Source organism: Mustela putorius, unplaced genomic scaffold (genome assembly GCF_011764305.1).
Source record: "Mustela putorius furo isolate JIRA1106 unplaced genomic scaffold, ASM1176430v1.1 tig00000196_pilon_pilon_pilon, whole genome shotgun sequence".
In the NCBI taxonomy this organism is placed as follows: Eukaryota; Metazoa; Chordata; class Mammalia; order Carnivora; family Mustelidae; genus Mustela; species Mustela putorius.
The window spans coordinates 15,665,794-15,684,675 of NW_025421310.1; the positions used below are offsets into that span (position 1 = coordinate 15,665,794).

Sequence of the window (18,882 nt, forward strand, 5' to 3'; positions counted from 1 at the left end):
CCAGCCTGTGGACTGTGCCTCCCTGGCAAGGTGAAAACCCATGCCCTGTGTGTAGGGAGGGCCACCTGCAATGGGGGGGTCAGGAGGCTTCTGCAGGAAGTGGCATCTAAGCTGAGACCAGAGCACCAGAAGTTCCAGCCTGGGGGAGATCTGTAAAGAGGGGAGGACAGCTTTGGCTGGGCTTTGACTGCTGGTCACTAGGTTTCCAGAATTCTTACTTAACCTTGACTATATAGGGTAGAGTGGGCAAACTGACTTCACCCAGTGTGTTACTGATGGGTGGGGCCTGCGTTTAGCATAACTGGTAGTAGAAACCTGCCAGACTCCACAAGAACCAGAGGGCCTAGATGGATCGGCCAATCCCTGCTTTGGGCAGAAACAAAATACCCTCCAGAGCTCCAGGGTCACAGAGGTAGAGGGACCTAGAAGGGCTGTCCCATAAAAGAAGAAACGGGAGACTGAGGAATGAAAATTTAATGTTGGAGAGGGAGAATGCTTAGGGTGTGGCCTCTGGCAGGGCGACCCCCTGGCCCTGATCTTGGGCCAGCAGATGCAGAAGCAGGGAGTGCAGGGCTCGACAGACAGGTGTGTAGCCCAGGCGGCTCAGGTGCAGGTAATCGTACATGTCATGGTGACTTATGGTACCGTCTGAGTGCACAAAGCCGGGGTCGGCATCCAGGAAGTGGGCTCGTGGGTGGCCAGCCAGTGCTGCTCGGACCAGCTCGTTCACCCGTCGGTTTTTCTCACGAAGTGGGTTAGGGTGCTGGCCCCTCGGAAGCAGGCCCTGAGGAAGGGCACCAAGAGTTGTGAGGAGACATCCTACCGGCATCTGTGCTCTGGGCCAAACAGTTCACCCTCACCACAGAGTCCCCAGCAGTGCAATACACTAGTGATGGGAAAGTGGGGGATTAGCGGGATGATTCCCAATACTGCATCTGAGACCCCAATTCAGCAAGAACCTTTTGGGTGTATCTTTTCCAAGTATCAATCCTAAAAATATCAATAGCCTGGCAAAGGGTCAATCCCTCTTTCTGAGGAGGAAAGGTTCTGGCTAGAAGTGATGGAGCCTGGATTTGCCCTGGGAATGTCTGACAACTTCTGGCTAATTGTTTTCGGTTTGGCAACACTACCAGAACCTTCAGCAGTTTCTTGAACAAAAGAGGCTAAGGTTCCTGAACGTGACCTTAACTGCAGCTGCTGGGTCTCTAGCAAGCTTTGATGTGAGCTTCTGCCTGAAAGTCACTGCTCTGCCGCCCTGCTCCCCAGAACCAGCTGCGGTTGCACTTGAGGGGGTCCTGGGCCACTGCCATTCTCTTTTCCCTGACACCCCCCCACACATCTCACCAGCACCACGACGCGGGCCTGGGGCTGCCGCTGGTTCACCAGGTCCACAATGGCCTTGATGCCACCAGTCACTTGCTCTGCTGTGTGCCCATGGTTGTTGGTACCCACCCAGACCACCACAATCTGTGGAAAGAGAGGCAGGAAGCAGAGGTAAAGGGGGAGGCTTATAGGGGGCTTTCGCTGCCCACCCAAGCTCTGCTCACCTTGGGTCGGATGTGTTCCAGCTCCCCATTCTCCAGCCGCCAAAGCACATGTTGCGTGCTATCACTGCCAATGCCAAAGTTAAGTGCGTGCAGAGGAGAAAAGAGTTCCCGCCAGATCTGTGGGAAGAAGTGGTGTGGGCACAGGGGCGACAGCAGCAGGGACCACCGCCCTCTGTCCGAGTGTGCACCAAATGTCAGCAAGGAAGAGCCGGCCCTGCCTTATGGAAGCAGTTTGGTCAAAACCTCACCTGATGCAAACTTAGTCTAGTCTCCCTTTCCTGGAGACTCATAGAAGCAAGACTCGCTTTATGGAAACCCATTCAGCTTGAGTCATGCACTCAACTACTTACTAGCCTTACAGCCGATGAAAACCATTACAGTTTGACCTCACTTAGTGGAAAGGTAACACAACTGAGCCCCCTTTGTGGAGAGCTATTCCAGTTGACTTTCAATTCGCAGAACAGAAACACTAGGGCTTTGTGGATAACCATTCTTTGTGAATATCCATTCGGGCTGTGCACTCTCTTAAGCAAACAATAGAGTCTCACCTCAGGCAATCTTGCAAGAAAGCCTCCATCTGACAGGTCACACAGTTCCTCATCGGAACAATGTTGCACCTTACACCAAGATTTTGGGTGTGGGATGCTGCCTGAGGCTATTTTGGGTACCTCAGACTCTGATTCAGGTGTGTCTGTGAGGGCACAGGCCGGGGTGGGGCAGGGGGACCGGGACGGGTCTCACCTCGCACTGGTGCATTAGCTGGACCAACGAGTCCCCGATAAAGACGACTTCGGGTTCCTTATCTTTGCTGTCGGCCACGAAGCGATGGTGCTATGAGGAGGTACAGGGGAGAGTCCGTGGCACGCGCGCTTCTGGGCCCGCCACGTTCCGCTTCCTTAGGCAGCACCACCCCGATTGCCCGGTTTCCTAATCACGTACAGAGAGCGGCGCCCAACAGCTGCTCTCCCGAGGCCCTTCCCGGACTCCTGAGTACGCAGGCCGGGTCGCTCACCAGGGACATCCAGCGACCGTCGCCCTGCACGTCCTGCACCGGCGTGGGCTTGCTGGCCGGGTTCTCCCCTCCGCTCATCTTGGCGCCGCGGCTCCTGCAGGATGGGCGAGCGGGGCCGACCCGGGAGAGTGGGCCGAGGAGCTCTGCCACGCCCACCCCTCCCTTCCCGGCAACAATGGCGGGTCCAGACGCCCGCAGTCCAGCGAGCACAACGCCGGACCCCGGGCGCCGCCTCCTCTGCAGGAGCGGAAACCTTCACTTGGAAGGGGAGGTAGAGTCGGGAGCCCACGCTTCCCCCGCGGCGGTCATGCAGTGGACTCGTCCAGCGCTTCCCGCCCAGGCCACTCTTTCTCGGGCGGCGGCCGCAGGAGCACCCGGGCGCCTGGGGACCGAGGCGAGAACAGGGAGCACCCGTGGGGGCAGGGAGAAACCACCGCACCTGCGTCAGGGGGAGGGGCGAGCTACCTGAAAGGCCGAGAATTGGCGGGGGTGGGGTGGGGTGGAATCTAGACTCTTTCCTTGAGGGTAGAAACCGTTTGCTATAGGGCGAGAAATGTGCGGAAGGGATCACCAACTGTGGGTGTGTGTGAGAAAAAGAAAGAGAGAGAGAGATCACCAGCTGTGTGTGTGTGTGTGTATGTGAGAGATCACCAGCTCTGTGTCTCATTCACGTGGTGGTTGGGGGAGGGGAGTGAGTGGACGAGTCCATTCCTGCATCCCTTGAGGGGGTGACTCGTACGCACCTGGCTAGGAGGGGACGCGCCCATTTTCTACTTATGTGGGGAGAAAAAAGGAAGATGGCAAAATGGGCAGAGCCTCACTTGTAAGGCTAAGGCACCACCAGAGTTTTAGTGAGCTTATATGTTCGTGCCCCCATCCCAGACCCCCTCTCAAAAACACCAGTTTTTGTGGCATAAAACCTAAACTACATATCTTTGCATTACATACACCACAGGTGCTGCAAAGAGGGCAGCAGAAGCTGCAGAAAGAGAAAGGAAACTAGAGATGCCACAAGGCCCAGGTCCAGCCTGGCGCCCCTCCCGCCCAGCTCATCTTGCAGATTCGTGGCCTCCGTTCCCCTCCCTAAACCGACAGATGTGTCTGGGCTCTGAAACCTACATCCATAGCCAAAGCCACCTAAAGTCGCCCCCCAACGCCCCATATTAATCTCAAGTCTTCCCAGTTCTTCCTGTTCTCAGGGACCCCCAACCATCCTAAACTTCCTGGTTATATTCCTGTAGCTCTGCTCCCAGATGGAACCTTTCCATCTGTTGATTCTTTCTAGGTAGGTTGATACTGAGATAGTCCTATTTATCATGTTAATGTTTTGCCTCCATCCATTAGCCTAAACAGGGTCTGACTCAGTACCAAGAACTTGGATGAATATTAAATGAATGGGTCAGATCCTGGCCTCATCCCAGCGTGTTGGGGAAGAGAGATGAGACACAGCTGGGAGAAGGATCAAGGTTGTGATTAAGAGAGTAGAGGAGGAGGAAGAGAAGGACTCTGAGTGTGAGAGGTTTCCTAGTTGTATTTGAGTTAGGCCTTGAAAAGTCAGGAAGACTGGGTAAGCAGTATTACATGGGTAATGTAGCTTATTAGGGCATGGGAAATACTTTGGCCATAGCTTGATTTTAAAGACTTGGGGATGTGTGTCAGGAGGGCGGGGGTGGCACCTGGGTGGCTCAGTCAGTTAAGCTGCCAACTCTTGATTTCAGTTCAGGTCATGAGCTCAGGGTCCTGAGCGTCCTGCTCTGCGCTCAGCAGGGAGCCTGTTTGAGGATTCTCTCTCCCTCTCCTTCTGCCCCACCCTTGTTCAAGCTCGCTTTCTCTTTAGATAAATACAACTTAAAAAAAAAAATAATAATAATAATTAATTTGAGGGCATGAGCTGGGGTAAGGGCATAGGGAGAGGGACAAGCAAGCTCTCCACTGAGCAGGGAGCCCAATGCGGATCACAATTCCAGGACCCTGAGATCATGACCTGAGCGAAGGCAGACACTCAACTAACTGAGCCACCCAGACGCCCCATGATAAATACATCTAAAAAAAAAAAAAAAAAAAAAAAAAGTCTGAGGGAGCAAGATAGATAAATTGGAAAGGTGGAGAAGGGCTTTTGGAAGCAAAGCTTAGCAATAAACAGCTTTGAGGCACTTATTTCATTCAAATCGAGAACTGTTTCAAGTTAGGTATATTGGCTCATTTCGTACAGCCACCACATGAAGAAGGAGGTACTCCTTCCAACTCCATTTTACAAATTAGGACACTGAGGGTCTCGGCAGTTACACAGTTTTCCATGTCACACAACTCAAACTTGCCAGCTTGGGCATTTGAAGCTGGGTAGCCTAACTGCAGATCCAAGTTCTGAATGACTCCACACTGGGGAAGAATTCTGTGACTGCCTGGTGACCGGCTGCACATAAAGGCTACAATGGCCCCTTTTCCCCTTGTGCCTCGCCTCATCGCACTGTCCAGAGAGAAAGTCCGCTAATAGACATCTGAACCAATCAGCACTCAGAAAGGGGGAGGGCCCCAGTGGGCCTCACAGCCAATTGGTGGATGGGAGGTGTCTAAGGACAAATGAGAGATGTTTCTGACAGTAAGGCTGGAATGGGTGGGACTATAACCGGCACTGGTGCCTCGTGCCTGGCGGGAGCCAGAAGTCCGCGAGCAGGAAGCTAGAGTGAGTGGGAGGGCACACGCATGCGTGTTGTACGCAGGAGGCCCAGCGTGAGGCCCCGAAGACACCCCAGTACGTGGTGAGGTAGGATTACCGCGGAAAAGAAGCCACTGCACCCCACAGCCACGTGGGGTGGGTAGGGGGCAGGGTTCGTTGGTCCAGGAGAAGGTGAGATGCTCCACGCCCTGCCCCCACCAACCGTACCCTCCCTCCCTAACCTCAACTGCCCACCCTGGCCTCGTCTCCTACCCTAGGCCACCTGGCTGGTCCTGTGACTAGGCCCCAGTTCCTGGTAGCTCCGCCGTTGCCCCTTCTGCTTTACCGAGGTCTTCTCAGCCTCTCCAGCTTCTTTTCTGCTATTTATCTCTTCTGCCCTTCTCCCTTTGCCATCTCTTTCTGCATTCTCCAGTACCTCCTCTATCCTTGGATTTTTCCTCTATCTACAATATCTTCCTGGTTCAGCAGATATCTGTGGTCTCATGATCCCGTCCCCTCCCATCTTTTAGCTATTTCCTTATGTCCTGGCACCCTGTAACCCTCTCTATTCCCTGACATCCATAGCCAAGGACCTTCCCATTCACCGCGACTCCCTTGACCCCACCCGACCTCTCTGACCAAGCCTTTGCCAGTGGCTCCCTCCCCACTATCTTACTCCCATCTCATCTTTGTAAGTAGTATTTCCACCTCACCCCAAACCATCTCTTCATCTCACCGTTCACTTTTAGTTCCTGATTACCTGTATACCGATGACCATCCTAGCTTTTTCTTCCAGGACACAATGGACCCCCGGGGGCCAGCCCCCCAGCCTTTCCAGCGGCCTGAGAAACCTGGTCGTGTGCGCCGTAGGAAGACCAGGCGGGAGCGCAATGAGGCCCTGATGGGCAACCGCCGGCCATTGACCCGTCAGGATCCTCCTGTGGCCAGTCAGGATCTCCCTGTGGCCGCTACCGCTCCCAAGCTTGTGGTCATAACCCAGGGCCGGCTGAGCCGGGAGCACTGGGGTCTCTTCAACCATGAAGTGAAATCTCTGGACGTGGCACGGCTGCTTAGCTGTGAGTCCCTGGAGCCAGGCACCCCTTCATTCCCCACCAAACCCTCCCCAAGCCCAAGCCGGGTCCAAGAACCAGCCCTGCAGTCAGGGGGCAAGGAGAACCAGGTTCCTAGAGGCTCGGGCCCAGGCCCACCCAGTCCCCCAGAGATCCTTGGCTTGGGAAAGCTGCTGGAGGAGCTGCAGTGCCAGCTGATTCTGCCACAGGCCTTCCCCAGGAGGAACCTAGTGCAAGAAGCCAGGGATGCCATCGTGGGCACCTTACAGTCCTGTCATGGCTGTGTGCCTGACCTCACCCTGGTGCTCCATGACTTCCATCCACCCTTACCAGGTGAGCCTGCCTCCTGCTCCCTGTATTCCCCTTCCGCTGTCTGCTCTAGCTCAGCTGTCCCCCATGCTTTTTTCCTTTGTGCCAGGGACCAAGCCTGGAGGCCCTGAAAGCCAAAGGATGACACCCTCCTGGATCAGCAGCCCCGAGCAGGCCCTAGGGGAGGGGAGGCAGAGGAGGCAACGGAGGACAAAGGAGCTTACCTTTGCCATTTCTCACACCTCCAGCACTCCCATGGTGCACAGGGTGAGCCTGGCACCGCCAAAAGGTCCCTGGCCACCACCCTTGCCCTTGTTGCCTTCACCATCTGGGGCAGCCTGGGGCCCCCCAACAGCCTTTGACCTGCTGAAAAGTATCTGGCTCGTAGCTACACCACCCCCTCCCCAGCCCTGGGGGGTCGGGCCACAACAACCCCTGCCTCAGCCACCATCACCCTTGTTGCCTGAAACCTCTGCCCTGGACTGGAGCCCCAGCCCTCCTGCCCCACTGCCCAGCCTCTCCTGGGTAGTGGCTCAGAGCAGCCCAGAGGCCTGGTCCTTTCCACCCATGAGACTGTACTGAGGGGGCTGAGGCTGGGCCGGGGGTACTCCTAATCACCTCAATAAAGTACCTTCTACATGATCCCCTTGATTTTCAGTGAGTAGCTGACCAAGGATAGCAGTTTTGCTTTGCTCTGAGTTCTGGGTCCAAGATGGAGGGGAAGATGCCATCATTTATCACCTTCCTAGGGTTTGAGGGGCCAGAGTTGGGGAAACCTGGGGCTTTAGTCAGTTCCACACATTCACCCAGTGAAGCCAGCTATATGCCAGGAGTATAAGGAAGGAGTGATGATTCTGCCCCGGTGATGAGGGAGTTGTTCAGAAGGGAGCAGACCTAGACCTTTACAAGTCTTAAGATGAGTAAAAACTTACTAGTAGTGGAGGAAAAGAACATTTCAGGCAATACTAGGAATGCTGTTCTGTGGGATAGTATGTGCATGTAGTCCATATGCCTAGGCTGTCCTGGTACCAAGAGTGAGTCACGTCCAGGCCCTGCTGTTGATGGGCTCCTGGTCCGGCAGGCACAGGGACTGCGTTTGCAGGATCACGACAGGAGGGGGAGATGAGGCCTGAACCTGACCCCCAGACTTTTTACTTTGGCTCAAGATACATTTTACATTTTTTAATTAATTGCCTACTATTACAAACCAGTTTGCTTTAAAACAAAAGCAAAACCAAAAAAGCCCAACACATTTCTGGCTTCTCAGGGGAAAAAAAAAAAAAGGAAAGAAAGAAAGAAAAGATCTGCCAGCAGATCTACTATCCCTTCTGGCAACAACTGGCTCAAACCGAGGAACCGAGGCCGCCTGTTCATGGGGCTCACACTGAAGTGTTTCATGCCCTTATGTTTCCTGCCTGGCACCTGGCTTAGAAAGTTTCATAAAATGATATTTTGAGGAGCAGCACATTTTTTGCAGAGGAGGGGGAGGAACGAAGCTAGAAATGTTTGCTGGAATCTGATCAGGAAAAGGAAGCTGAGGGACTTGGATGCTACTCTGTAAAGCCTTTCCAGGGATCCCGTTGCCCACTGGGAAACCATAAGGTTGGAACCAGTTGGTAGGGGACTGAACTGGGAGATTACAGGACTTGGCTGAGGTCTAATGAGTAAGTGGCAATGTTGGGTTTTGAACCCAGGCAGTTGATTTCAGTCCTCTCTGGGCTTCTCACAACACCACCTCTTCTGAGAGGCAGTGAGCAGGTTTCACACCCTGGTGAGCAGTGACTGGACAGGGTCAGGCTATGAAGTGTAGTGGTTGTGGCCCAGGGTTGTGCCATCTCTGTCTTTTGTGACTCAGAACAAGTGGTTTGCCCTCTCCCGCCTCTTATGTCTCTCTGGGCACTTCACGGAGCCCATGGGATCTTGGGAGGATACAGATGAGGATGGCTGTCATGCCAGCGGGGATGACAAACTACTCCCAAAGAGGAGTTTGGGGACTAAATTCGGGGGAGGTCAGGACAGAGTTGGGGTCTGTGGGTTGGGGGTCATACCAAGATGGCAGTCTAGAGGAGGAGGAAGGGCTTGGGGGAATGGGAGTTCAGTGTAGGACACGGGGAGCCAGAGGTGTCAGTGACATTCCCAGAGGGGAGGCTGGGGCGGGGTTGAGAGGCGAGGAAAGGGGCGCCCTCTCTCACACCGATTGAGAAGGCGCCAGATCAGGGCACCCCGGCGTAGGGGGCGGGGAGCGTGGCGCCCGGCGGCCCCTTTAATCGGGGACGCGCGCTGGCCGGCCCGCGCGCTCTCGCTGCCGTCGCCGGGCCGGAGCCGAGCCGGAGCCGGAGCGGAGCTGGGGCCGGGGCCGGGGCCGGTAGCGGGCGGAATGGAGCCCCCGCGCGCGCCCGCTCTGCGCCGCCTGCTGCCGCCGCTGCTGCTCCTGCTGCTGCCACTGCCCCCCCGCGCCCGGGCCAAGTACGTGCGGGGCAACCTCAGCTCCAAGGAGGTGAGCGCGCTGGGCCCTCCCCTGCCACCCGCCGGGTCCCCGGGGACAGGAGGGAAGGGAGGGAGGAGGGTGCCGCCCCACCCCCTGCCGCCCGTCCCCGGCGGTCCCTGGGAGCCGCGGGGGGGGGGGGAATGGGGCTGGTGTTGGGGGGCGAATGGGAGGACTGGGTCAGTGATGAGGCTGAGAGGGGCTGTGGGGTCGAGAAGAGACTTGGGGGTTATGGGAGGGACATTGAGGTCAGAGCTGGGCGGGGAGGAGGGACGGGTTGGGAGAGTCAGAGTTTGGGGTGGGGGTTGGGGGGGAAACGCCGAGGTGGTGCTGAAGGGACAGCACTTTTCACTCCGCGGAGAGCCTTGAGTTCACACTTCTGCTCAGGGTCGGGAGAGGGCCGTTTGGACTATTCCCCAGGACAAGATGGTCTCTGGGACCCCCGTGGGGGGGACATGTGTGTGCATAACTCCTGGGGGGATGGCAGTCAGATGGTGTCTGGGACTGAACGTGGCTGGGGTGGGTATCTTGCCCCCCAGGGTCTTTCTTAGGGCACTGGGAAAATGGGAGAAGTGTTTTGAGGGGACAAAATAACTTGGGGTGGGGAGGCACCTGAGGCAAGAATCCTGGAAAGAAAAGGCAAAGGGATCACAGAAGAATTTGGGAGATAACTTGGTCCCGTTAATGCTCCTTGGGAAATCAGGTACGCAAGGGTAGGGAAGGAAAGTTGGGGCCCCGTGGAGTGGAGGAGAGTTCTCAGAGGACTCAGCAGGACTGGGCCCCTTTTCCAGGACTGGCTCTTCCTGACAAGATTTTGCTTTCTTTCGGATTATGGCCGACTGGACTTCCGCTTCCGATACCCTGAGGTGAGCCTTCCCTGACTTGTCTTGCTGAGGCTGGAGACTCCCTCTGTCTCCCAAGGCAAGGGCCATCCCAGCTCCCCAGACTCCCCAAACTTGTAAAATCTCTGGGTCTGCAGGCCAAGTGCTGCCAGAACATCCTCCTCTATTTCGATGACCCATCCCAGTGGCCAGCTGTGTACAAGGCAGGGGACAAGGTGAAGGCTGTGAGGGTATATGGGGTTGAGGGGGGAGGGTTGAGGCTGGTCAGGGGGTGACCATGTCCCTGCCTTCTCCAGGACTGCCTGGCCAAGGAGTCCGTGATCAGGCCCGAGAACAACCAGGTCATCAACCTCACCACCCAGTACGCCTGGTCAGGCTGTCAGGTATGGGCCCAGTCTGGGGTAGTGGGCAGGTGCTGAAGGCTGAGGGCCTGGGGGCTGCACAGAGAGGCTTCACCCTTCTTTCTCTTCACCAGGTAGTGTCAGAGGAGGGAACCCGTTACCTGAGCTGCTCCAGCGGCCGAAGCTTCCGCTCCGTGCGCGAAAGGTGGTGGTACATCGCACTCAGCAAGTGTGGGGTAAGGGGCCTGGATGGCCACCTGGGCCTCCTCCTCCTTGCCTTGCTGCTGGCCCCCCTACCTGCTCAGGACTCCACACTGTCCACAGGGAGATGGGCTGCAGTTGGAGTATGAGATGGTCCTCACCAATGGCAAGTCCTTCTGGACACGGCATTTCTCGGCCGATGAGTTTGGTGAGCATATGGGGACCCAGAAGCCAGGATCTTTGTGGGACTCTAGAGTTGGGTACCTGCTGACACCCAGTCTGACTGAATCCTTTCTTCCTTCTACCAAATCGGCAGGGATCCTAGAGACAGATGTGACTTTCCTTCTCATCTTCATCCTCATCTTCTTCCTTTCCTGTTACTTTGGATGTGAGTCCAGCACATGGGGGGAGTGGTGGGAGGTTGGGAGTTATGGGGGAAGGGCTGGGGGAGGTGGGCTACTCTCCTTTCCTGTCTGTGAACCCCCTTCCCCTACCTCTTCTAGATTTGCTGAAAGGTCGTCAGTTGCTCCATACAACTTATAAAATGTTCATGGCGGCAGCAGGAGTGGAGGGTGAGGTTTAGAGTAGCCCAACTTTGAGTGCTGTCAGAGGAGGGACCTAGGGTCCAGATACCTGGGTCTGAGAGAGGAGGGGCTGGGGGCCTGGACCCTGGGTCTGAAGGAAGAGGGGCTGGGGGCCTGGACTCCTGGGTCTGAAGGAGGAGGGGCTGGGGCCTGGACTCCTGGGTCTGAAGGAGGAGGGTTTGGGGGCCTGGACCCCTGGGTCTGAGGGAGGAGAGGGCTGGGGCCCTGGGTTCCTGGGTCTGGGGGAGGAGGTGGCTGTGGGCCTGAACTCTGGTCCCAGAGACGAGGGGCTGAGCCTTGGACTCCAGAGTCTCCTAGGACATCAGTGTGAAGGAACGGTCTAGAATCCTGATAGGGACGAAGGAGGAATTCTGGCCGTCTAGATTATAGAACTAGGGAACAGCGATGCCCCAATGCAATTTTTGTCCTTTCCTCCCTCTGCCCATTCTCCCCTCAGTCCTGAGCCTCCTGTTTTTCTGCATCTACTGGGGCCAGTATGCCACCGACGGCATTGGCAATGAGAGTCTGAAGATCTTGGGTGAGAACGAAGTGGGCCGGGGAGGGCTGCCTGGGCTCTCTCTGAGCCCTGTGTCTGACACACCCTCTCCGCCCTCCTTCCAGCCAAGCTGCTCTTCTCCTCCAGCTTCCTCATCTTCCTGCTGATGCTCATCCTTCTGGGGAAGGGATTCACGGTGACACGGTGCCCAGGCTGGGGCGGGAGGGAGTGCTGGGGGGAGGTGTGGCTGGGCTAGGGAACAGGGCACACGGGTGGATCTGGGGGGTGGCTGCTTGCTTCTCCCTGATAGCCCCCACCCCTGCTGTCTCCCCTCATGGCCGGCCGCCAGGGGCCGCATCAGCCACTCGGGTTCCGTGAAGTTGTCTGTCTACATGACCCTGTACACCCTTACCCACGTGGTGCTGCTCATCTATGAGGCTGAGGTGAGTGCCTCCCGCCACTGCCCAGGCCTTGCCTCCCCACCACACACCCCACCCAAGGCTTTTGGCCACCTCCTCCATCGGTCTGCCAGCCCTTCCCCACATCGCACTCTTGCTGGCTCGCTCTCTCCCACTCTGTGATTCTGCCTGCCCATCTGTCTCTCTGAGTGCCTGCCTCCCCTGTTCACCATCTCAGTGGAGCCTTCTTCCCCCTCCCTCCGTCTCTCACTGTCTGTCACATTTATGCTCAGTGTCATGCCTGAGAGTTCAGGAGTCCCGCACACTGGCTCTCCCACTCCCCAGCTAGCTGAACTTGGATGATTCTTGCCCCCTCTAAGCCTGTTTCCTCTTCTGGAAAGGTAGGAAGATCTTACCTATCTCTGGGGGGCTCCTCTAAAACTTTATATCACCTTGGTTGACTTTGGCCCAAATGTGTCCCTCTTAGCCTCAGTTTCCCCCTCTGTGAAGTGGGGTGATAATAAGACCTGACTCACCGAGTTGAAGCAAATGTAACTCTCACGCATGGCAGGTGCCTCGCCCCTTGTTGGGCCCCTGGTAGCTAATGTATTCTCTTCCTCTACCTGTTTCTGTTTCCATTTTGTGCTCTCCTGCTGCTTCTGTCCTGACCAAGTACCTCTGCCCCCTGGGTGCCCAGGGGTGGGCCTGGGGGTCCCTGTGTAGGAGGGCAGGGAGTCAGGGCTATGACAAACCCTCTTCTTTGGGTCCAGTTCTTTGACCCGGGCCAGGTACTGTACACGTATGAGTCGCCGGCGGGCTATGGGCTCATTGGGCTGCAGGTGGCGGCTTACGTGTGGTTCTCCTACGCCGTGTTCATCTCCTTGCGCCACTTCCCGGAGAAGCAGCCCTTCTATGTGCCCTTCTTTGCTGCCTACACCCTCTGGTGAGACATGCTGGGCCCTCAACCCGTCCCTGTCTCCTGGTCCTGGGGCTTCCTGGAAACTGCGGTCCATTTCTCAGGCCCTGTTCAGTGAGGCAGCTGTCCCAGAGTCTGCTGCTGACTCATTTTGTGACCTGGAAAAAAAAAAAAAGAGGGATTCAGGTTACCTACTCATAAAGAAAGCATTCTCTTGAGCATGCGTCAGGCAGTATGTAAGGGCCTTGTATCTGGCACATAGTTAAGTGTTCAATAAAAGCTAGCTGTAATTTTCTATCATTCAAACATGACAGCAGTATAGTAGGCAAATTCTAAGCCTGACTGCCTGTGTTCAGGTCCCAGTTCTAAAGCTTGTAAACTGTGGGACCTCATGCAAATCAAGTAAGTTCTGTTGCCTCAGTTTCCTTACCTGTTTAATGGGAATGAAAATTGTACTTGCCTCATAGCATCATTGTGAGACTTAATGAATTTATATGTATGATACACAGTGAGTCCTTAATTGTTATGCTCTTTTGTTAATTCATTCACCAAACATCTTTTTCCTCTCAGGCACTGGGGATTTGGGGCAGGGTGGAACTGAGTTAAATTCAACCTAGTCTTTGCCTTCCAGAATCTCCCAGGCCAGTGGGATTCCTGCCCCCTTTTAACCTCTGGCTTCTGAAGGTCACACTGGCTTTTCTCCAGTTTGGGACACACCTGGGCCCTGTGTGTGTGTGTGTGTGTGCGTGTGTGTGGCAGGGGAGCTGGGGCCCTGGGGTGGGGACGAGGGCAGGGGCAGTGTCTCTGCTGACCCAGTGCCTCCCCTTCAGGTTCTTTGCAGTTCCTGTGATGGCCCTGATCGCCAACTTTGGGATCCCCAAGTGGGCCCGGGAGAAGATTGTCAATGGAATTCAGCTGGGGATCCATTTGTATGCCCATGGCGTGTTCCTGGTGAGGAAGGGCATCCAGGTCAGGGTGGGAGCCTGATGGGCAGAGGTTGCATGAGACTGAACCTTCTGTTCTTAGCTCTCCTTCCATTTCCTTCACTTCATCCCTTTAGTCACCCAACAGACATTGAGAGTCTGCTGGATCCCCGCAAAGTCCAGCCTCTTTTATTCCTTGCTCCCATCTGGCCTCTTCCCCAACCCTATCCACCCCCCACCCCCCCTCCGTGTTTTTTTCTTAAATAAACTCTACACTCAACATGAGGCTTGAACTCATGACCCTGTGATGAAGAAGCTACATGCTGTACCAACTGAGCCAGTCAGGTGCCCAACAACTCCAACAACCCCACCCTCTTTCTTTGACCCCCTCCCACTCCCATTCCGGACCTGTGACCCCAGACTCTCACATTTCCCTTCTGTATCCTTCTGCCTTTCCCGAATCCCTTGGTCACTACTCCTCCCTTCCCTGTCACCTTCTCTCATCTGCCATTACAGGCCATTGTTCAGGAAGAAGCAGGTGGGATGGGCCAGGCTGGGGTTCCAGGGGCCTAGATCTGAGTGATATCAAGAAGATATCAGCACCAAACCTCTTCTTTGCCCTTGTTTATATCCTATCTGGCCTTCTGGGAGACAGTTCATGTGTCTATATGTTCATACATCTTGTTTAATTGTCAAACCAGCCCCAGGACAGGATGGGTAATGGTTGTTGAACCCACTCTACAGAAAGGGGAAGGAACTAAGGCCCAAACAGGGGAGGTTACCTGTGAGGGCTCCATGGCCTTTGGTATTAGGGCAGGGACTTTGAGCCCAATCCTTCTCCAGCAGGGGGAGCCAGACAGGAATACTAACATTGATGAGGGCCCTGGAGCCTGCCTGACCCCAGGTGTCCACAATGTGCTCTGGGTGGGGAATGTACTCAGTCACAGATGGCCCCGTCCCCCATCTTCCACCCCACAGTCTGACTTAAGTTAGGGATTCACCTTCCCAGTACAGCCCTTCTGGAAACTCTGCAGGAAGTCAGAAAGGGACAGAAAGAGAAATGCTGGGAACCATCACTTGCCGAGCTCTGCATCAGGGGTTTGCGTTTCTGCTGTCTCCTCATCTTTCCAAGTAGGCACTGTAGTCCCTTTTCCCCAGTGAGGCTCAGGTAGTTTTATCAACATGCTCCAGATCCCATACTCAATGAGCTGTGGGACGAGAGGTGGGGTATGGGCCTAAACATGGAAATGCAGCGCCCTTTTAGCTATATTTCACCTTCAGCCAGTTTCTTTCCTAAAAAATGCTCAGTTGAGCACAGGTCCACCTCCCGCATTCCTTGTCCCTACTGAGCACAGCCTTGGTGGGGGGTGGGGTGGGGGGAAGTCATACTGGGCTCCCATGTGCAATGCTAGAGTCACATCCAGTCTCTGCCCTTGTGACCTACTAGACTAGACACATCTCTACATTCAATCAATATTTACAGAGCGCTTATGAGCCAGGTACTGTTCTAGAAGGTATTGGGGATTCAGCAGGGAACTGAACAAATTCCTGCCTTCATGGTGCTAGCATTCTAGAATCTACCCAGTATTGTCCCAATTGATCTTTCTATGTTTATGAAAATATTCTGTACTCAGTGCTGTTCAATGCAGTAGCTACTATCCACATGTGGTTACTAAGCACTTAAATGTAGCTAGTGTGAAGACAAAAATTTTCATTGTTTCCTATTAATTAATTTAAACGTAAATAGCTCCATACAGCCAGTGGCTGTCATACCACACAGTGAAGGACGCTGACACTTAACCGACCAGCAATAAGTCAGTGATCAGGGCCCCAATGGAGGAAGCATCACAGGACGGTGGATGGAGGAAAAAGGTGCAAGTCCAGAGTAGGTGCCTAATCAAGGCTGAGGGGCCACAGGGAATCCTGGGGGATGTCAAGTGAGGGGAAATCCTTAGGACCCCATGTTTACGGAGCCGGCCTGAGGCCTGGACAGTGTTTCTCCAACCAGCACTTGGCCTCTCGCCCCAGATCATGACCCGCCCGTCTGCGGCCAACAAGAACTTCCCGTACCACGTGCGCACGTCGCAGATCGCCTCAGCCGGGGCCCCGGGGCCCGGAGGGAGCCAATCCACCGACAAGGCCTTCCCGCAGCACGTCTATGGGAACGTGACGTTCATCAGCGACTCGGTGCCCAACTTCACGGAGCTCTTCTCCATCCCCCCGTCCGCCTCCTCCGTAAGCCCCGCGCTCCCGGCGCACGAGGAGCTGCTGGCGCCGCCCCTGGAGTACCTGACCCCGCTCCCGGCCCCGCCGCCGCCCCCCTCTCCCAGACGCCTCAGCCCACCCCCAGCCTTCCGCACGCCCGGAGCCCCAACACCGCGCCGCGACCGCACCCCGGCGCCCGCGCCCACCCTGCCCGACTGGGTCCTGGCGCTGTTGCGCACGCCCCCGCAGACGCCAGGCGCCGTGCCCCCGCCACCGGCCTTCCGCGGCTCTGCCCCCACTCTCCGGCCGCCGCCGGAGTTCGCCCCGCGCGCTCCGACGCCGCCCCTTGAGTACCTGGCCCCGCTGCCCAGGCGCCCGGCCATCCGCTCCTTCCCTGATTGACACCTGCGCCCGCACCTCGGGAGGGGGGGCTCCTTTGCGGGGAGGGGGTCGGGACTTCGGGGCCGCATCTGCCCCCCGTGGGTCCCGGACGGCCTCTGACCCTGACCCCCCTCCCAGGCCGGGAAGCAGGTGGAGGAGACGGCGGTGGCGGCGGCGGTGGCCCCGAGGGGCCGCGTGGTGACCATGGCCGAGCCGGGCGCGGCCTCCCCGCCCCTTCCCGCTCGGTTCCCCAAGGCGGCCGACCCGAGCTGGGATGGCCCGACGCCGCCCTACCAGCGGCTCGTGCCCCAGACGGCGGCGCCGCACACCGGCTTCACGGAATACTTCAGCATGCACAGGGCCGGGGGCACCGCACCCCCGGTCTGAGCACCTTTGCCCACCCCCACCCCATGGTCCGCGTGCCGGGCCCCGGCCGGGCTCCGGATCCCCGCTCTATCCGGGCCCCAGGGCTCTGCCATCCCAGGCCTTCCCGACCCTCCCCACCCTGCGCGCCCAGGTAGGGGTGCGTACTGTCCCGCTCCTCCCCGCCCCTCCCCCCGACTTTTGTGCCAAACGGTCCCGCGGGAGCCGCTCTCCCCGTCCCCTCCCTCAGCCCCTGCCCCGAGCGGCGCCGGATTCTGGGCTCCCGCTGTTTCGAGACCTACGGCCCCCTGGCCCCCTCCGAGACCTCTGATCCCGCCGGACCCCGGAACAACGGTGACGATCGCCGGGACCCTGCCCGTGACTCTCCAGGATTCCGCGACCCCCAGCCATTGCTCCTGGGACGGATATTGTGAATCTGGTCTCGACTCTGACACCTTCCCTTGGATCTCTGTGACTTCGGACCCGAACTCTGCCCACCCCTGTCTCCATCTGGGGGCCCTCCCTTAGGTCCCCGTAAAAAAGACTTTTTCCCTTCTTGCCAAAATAAAGCGGATTCGTTGAGTTTTTATCTATAAAATGGACTCTTTACATCTTGATGGTTCTCAGAGGCGGTGCGGAGCAGGAGCCATTCCAGGGCCTGGGCCTCAGTGTGTCCACCCGTGAAATGGCACTTTGGGAGGACCTGTATAACCTGGCCTCGATACGGGCCCCGAATCTGGGAGCACTGGATATTTAGATATCTAACAGAACTCTCCTACTGCGCGGCTCCTCTGTTTTTACCGTTCCTTCTCCAGTCAGAGCTACAGGCGCCCTCCAGTGGCACAAACTTTCCTCAACGACCCGTACCCCCAGGCTGGGTCGTGATTTCAGCACTGCGCATGTGTAATTCTCTCTTCGCAGGCCAAGGCGATCACTGCTGCGCACGCGTCTGGGAACAAATGGGCGGGGAAGTTTCCGGAAGTCTCTCTCTGTGGAGGGGTGGGGTTGAGTGCTCCGCAGTCCTCCTAGGGCCGCTCTGACCAGCGTCTCTGCGACTTCTCGCCTCCTCTCCATCTTTCCTCCCACAGCGGCCGCTCGGCCCCCGCCCCCTCGTCCTCCCAGCGGGTCTTCTTAGGCCGCTCTAGCCCGAGCAACCCCTCGTCTCTCTGATCTGGTCCATCCGGCTCCGGAGGGAGGCGCGGGTGGGTGAGCGAGGGAGTACGTGTATGGGGTCTAGGCCCGAGCCCCTGGAGACAGGCTCCGGCTCCGACACCCGCTCGCGCCCCGCACCCGGCTCTAGGGGTTTCTCTCGGACCTTCCGGGCCTGGCCCCGCACGACCCGGACCCTCTTTGGAGGCCCCCGCCGGGCTGTAGAGCCCTTCGCCCCCTGGGGACCGATCCGTATATAAGGTCCGTTTCGGCCTGCAGTGGCCCGCGTTTATAACTGCTGGACACCGTTTATGGGGTCAGATAGCCTATGGGGACCCGTGACTATAAGGGACTTCCACGGTCCCTAGGGGTGGGCCCCGTCCGGAACGACCTCATTTACATGGGTCTATAGGGCCTTTACGTAGCTTCTAGAGCCCGTCTACAGCGGCGGTTCCCTTCGAGGGGTCTGCGACTCCTGGACCTCCGTGGTCTACAAGACCATGTCCCGTCTATAGAGGTCACATTTGTAGGGCCTCCCGCCGCAGGCAGGGTCCTCCCCGGTCTTTAAGGCCTGTCCCAGTCTGTCAGAGTCCGTGCGGGAAGAGGCGATGGCCCCGGGCAAGGCTCCGGCAGTGGCTCTGGCTCTATCTTTGGCCCTGCTGGGGCCGCTGTTCCCTGGGGCCCAGGCAGGGGACTGTAAGGGGCAGCGGCAAGTGCTGCGGGAGGCGCCCGGCTTCGTGACGGATGGTGCGGGCAACTACAGCGTCAATGGCAATTGCGAGTGGCTCATCGAGGGTGAGTGGGGCCGCGTGGGTCACACACCCACCCATTCGCTAATTTATTTGTGCACTCTTTAACCCCACTCACCGCATTCCCACACCCCTGTTCTGGTCCGGGCCCTTTGCTCTGAAGTGCAGCCAACATGGGCCCTGCCCTGGGACGCCTGGAAGCCTGGTGGGGGAGTTGCCCACAGGCCCAGATGGACAGTTACAAGCCAAGAGCAT

At 57.1% G+C, this 18,882-nt stretch overlaps 4 protein-coding genes across 11 annotated transcripts in view; 3 read left to right on the forward strand and 1 right to left on the reverse strand.

The window, feature by feature from the left end:
* Positions 1-459: 459 nt before the first annotated feature.
* Positions 460-2,944, reverse strand: PAFAH1B3 (platelet activating factor acetylhydrolase 1b catalytic subunit 3). Of its 2 annotated transcripts, none has more exons than XM_004767768.3 (5): positions 2,560-2,944; positions 2,289-2,378; positions 1,548-1,664; positions 1,345-1,467; positions 460-784 (listed from the first exon to the last, which is right to left on the reverse strand). In XM_004767768.3, the coding sequence occupies exons 1-5, from the start codon at positions 2,635-2,637 to the stop codon at positions 497-499; spliced, it is 696 nt and encodes a 231-aa protein (XP_004767825.1). In that variant the 5' UTR covers positions 2,638-2,944; the 3' UTR covers positions 460-496. The 2 variants fall into 2 exon arrangements, with proteins under 2 accessions (XP_004767825.1, XP_012919418.1); XM_013063964.2 differs by having other exon boundaries at positions 2,487-2,629.
* Positions 2,945-3,110: 166 nt separating this feature from the next.
* PRR19 (proline rich 19) lies at positions 3,111-7,236 on the forward strand. Of its 4 annotated transcripts, none has more exons than XM_004767764.3 (3): positions 3,111-3,844; positions 6,012-6,618; positions 6,704-7,236. In XM_004767764.3, exons 2-3 carry the CDS (start codon positions 6,018-6,020, stop codon positions 7,174-7,176), a joined length of 1,074 nt encoding a protein of 357 aa, XP_004767821.1. In that variant the 5' UTR covers positions 3,111-3,844; positions 6,012-6,017; the 3' UTR covers positions 7,177-7,236. The 4 variants fall into 4 exon arrangements, with proteins under 4 accessions (XP_004767821.1, XP_004767820.1, XP_004767823.1 ...); XM_004767763.3 differs by lacking the exon at positions 3,111-3,844 and adding an exon at positions 4,615-5,565; XM_004767766.3 differs by lacking the exon at positions 3,111-3,844 and adding an exon at positions 4,615-5,407.
* A 1,417-nt stretch (positions 7,237-8,653) lies between these two features.
* On the forward strand, positions 8,654-17,322 carry TMEM145 (transmembrane protein 145). 3 transcript variants are annotated; one of them, XR_006605858.1, is made up of 16 exons: positions 8,654-9,091; positions 9,871-9,945; positions 10,059-10,136; positions 10,218-10,304; positions 10,397-10,498; positions 10,587-10,671; positions 10,780-10,851; positions 10,967-11,035; positions 11,505-11,585; positions 11,669-11,747; positions 11,893-11,986; positions 12,712-12,884; positions 13,688-13,808; positions 15,809-16,015; positions 16,505-16,883; positions 16,980-17,322. XR_006605858.1 is itself a non-coding variant. In XM_045077249.1 (15 exons), the coding sequence occupies exons 1-15, from the start codon at positions 8,972-8,974 to the stop codon at positions 17,058-17,060; spliced, it is 1,524 nt and encodes a 507-aa protein (XP_044933184.1). In that variant the 5' UTR covers positions 8,654-8,971; the 3' UTR covers positions 17,061-17,322. The 3 variants fall into 3 exon arrangements, 2 of the variants coding, with proteins under 2 accessions (XP_044933184.1, XP_044933183.1); XM_045077249.1 differs by lacking the exon at positions 16,505-16,883; XM_045077248.1 differs by having other exon boundaries at positions 8,655-9,091; positions 16,505-17,322.
* Positions 17,323-17,749: 427 nt separating this feature from the next.
* Positions 17,750-18,882, forward strand: part of MEGF8 (multiple EGF like domains 8) — a 37,574-nt gene continuing 36,441 nt past the window's right edge. For both annotated transcript variants that reach the window (XM_013063977.2, XM_045077246.1), the window contains exon 1: positions 17,750-18,673. In XM_013063977.2, coding sequence (XP_012919431.1) covers positions 18,487-18,673 — 187 coding nt within the window. In that variant the 5' untranslated portion in view covers positions 17,750-18,486. The remainder of the gene's footprint in view (positions 18,674-18,882) is intronic.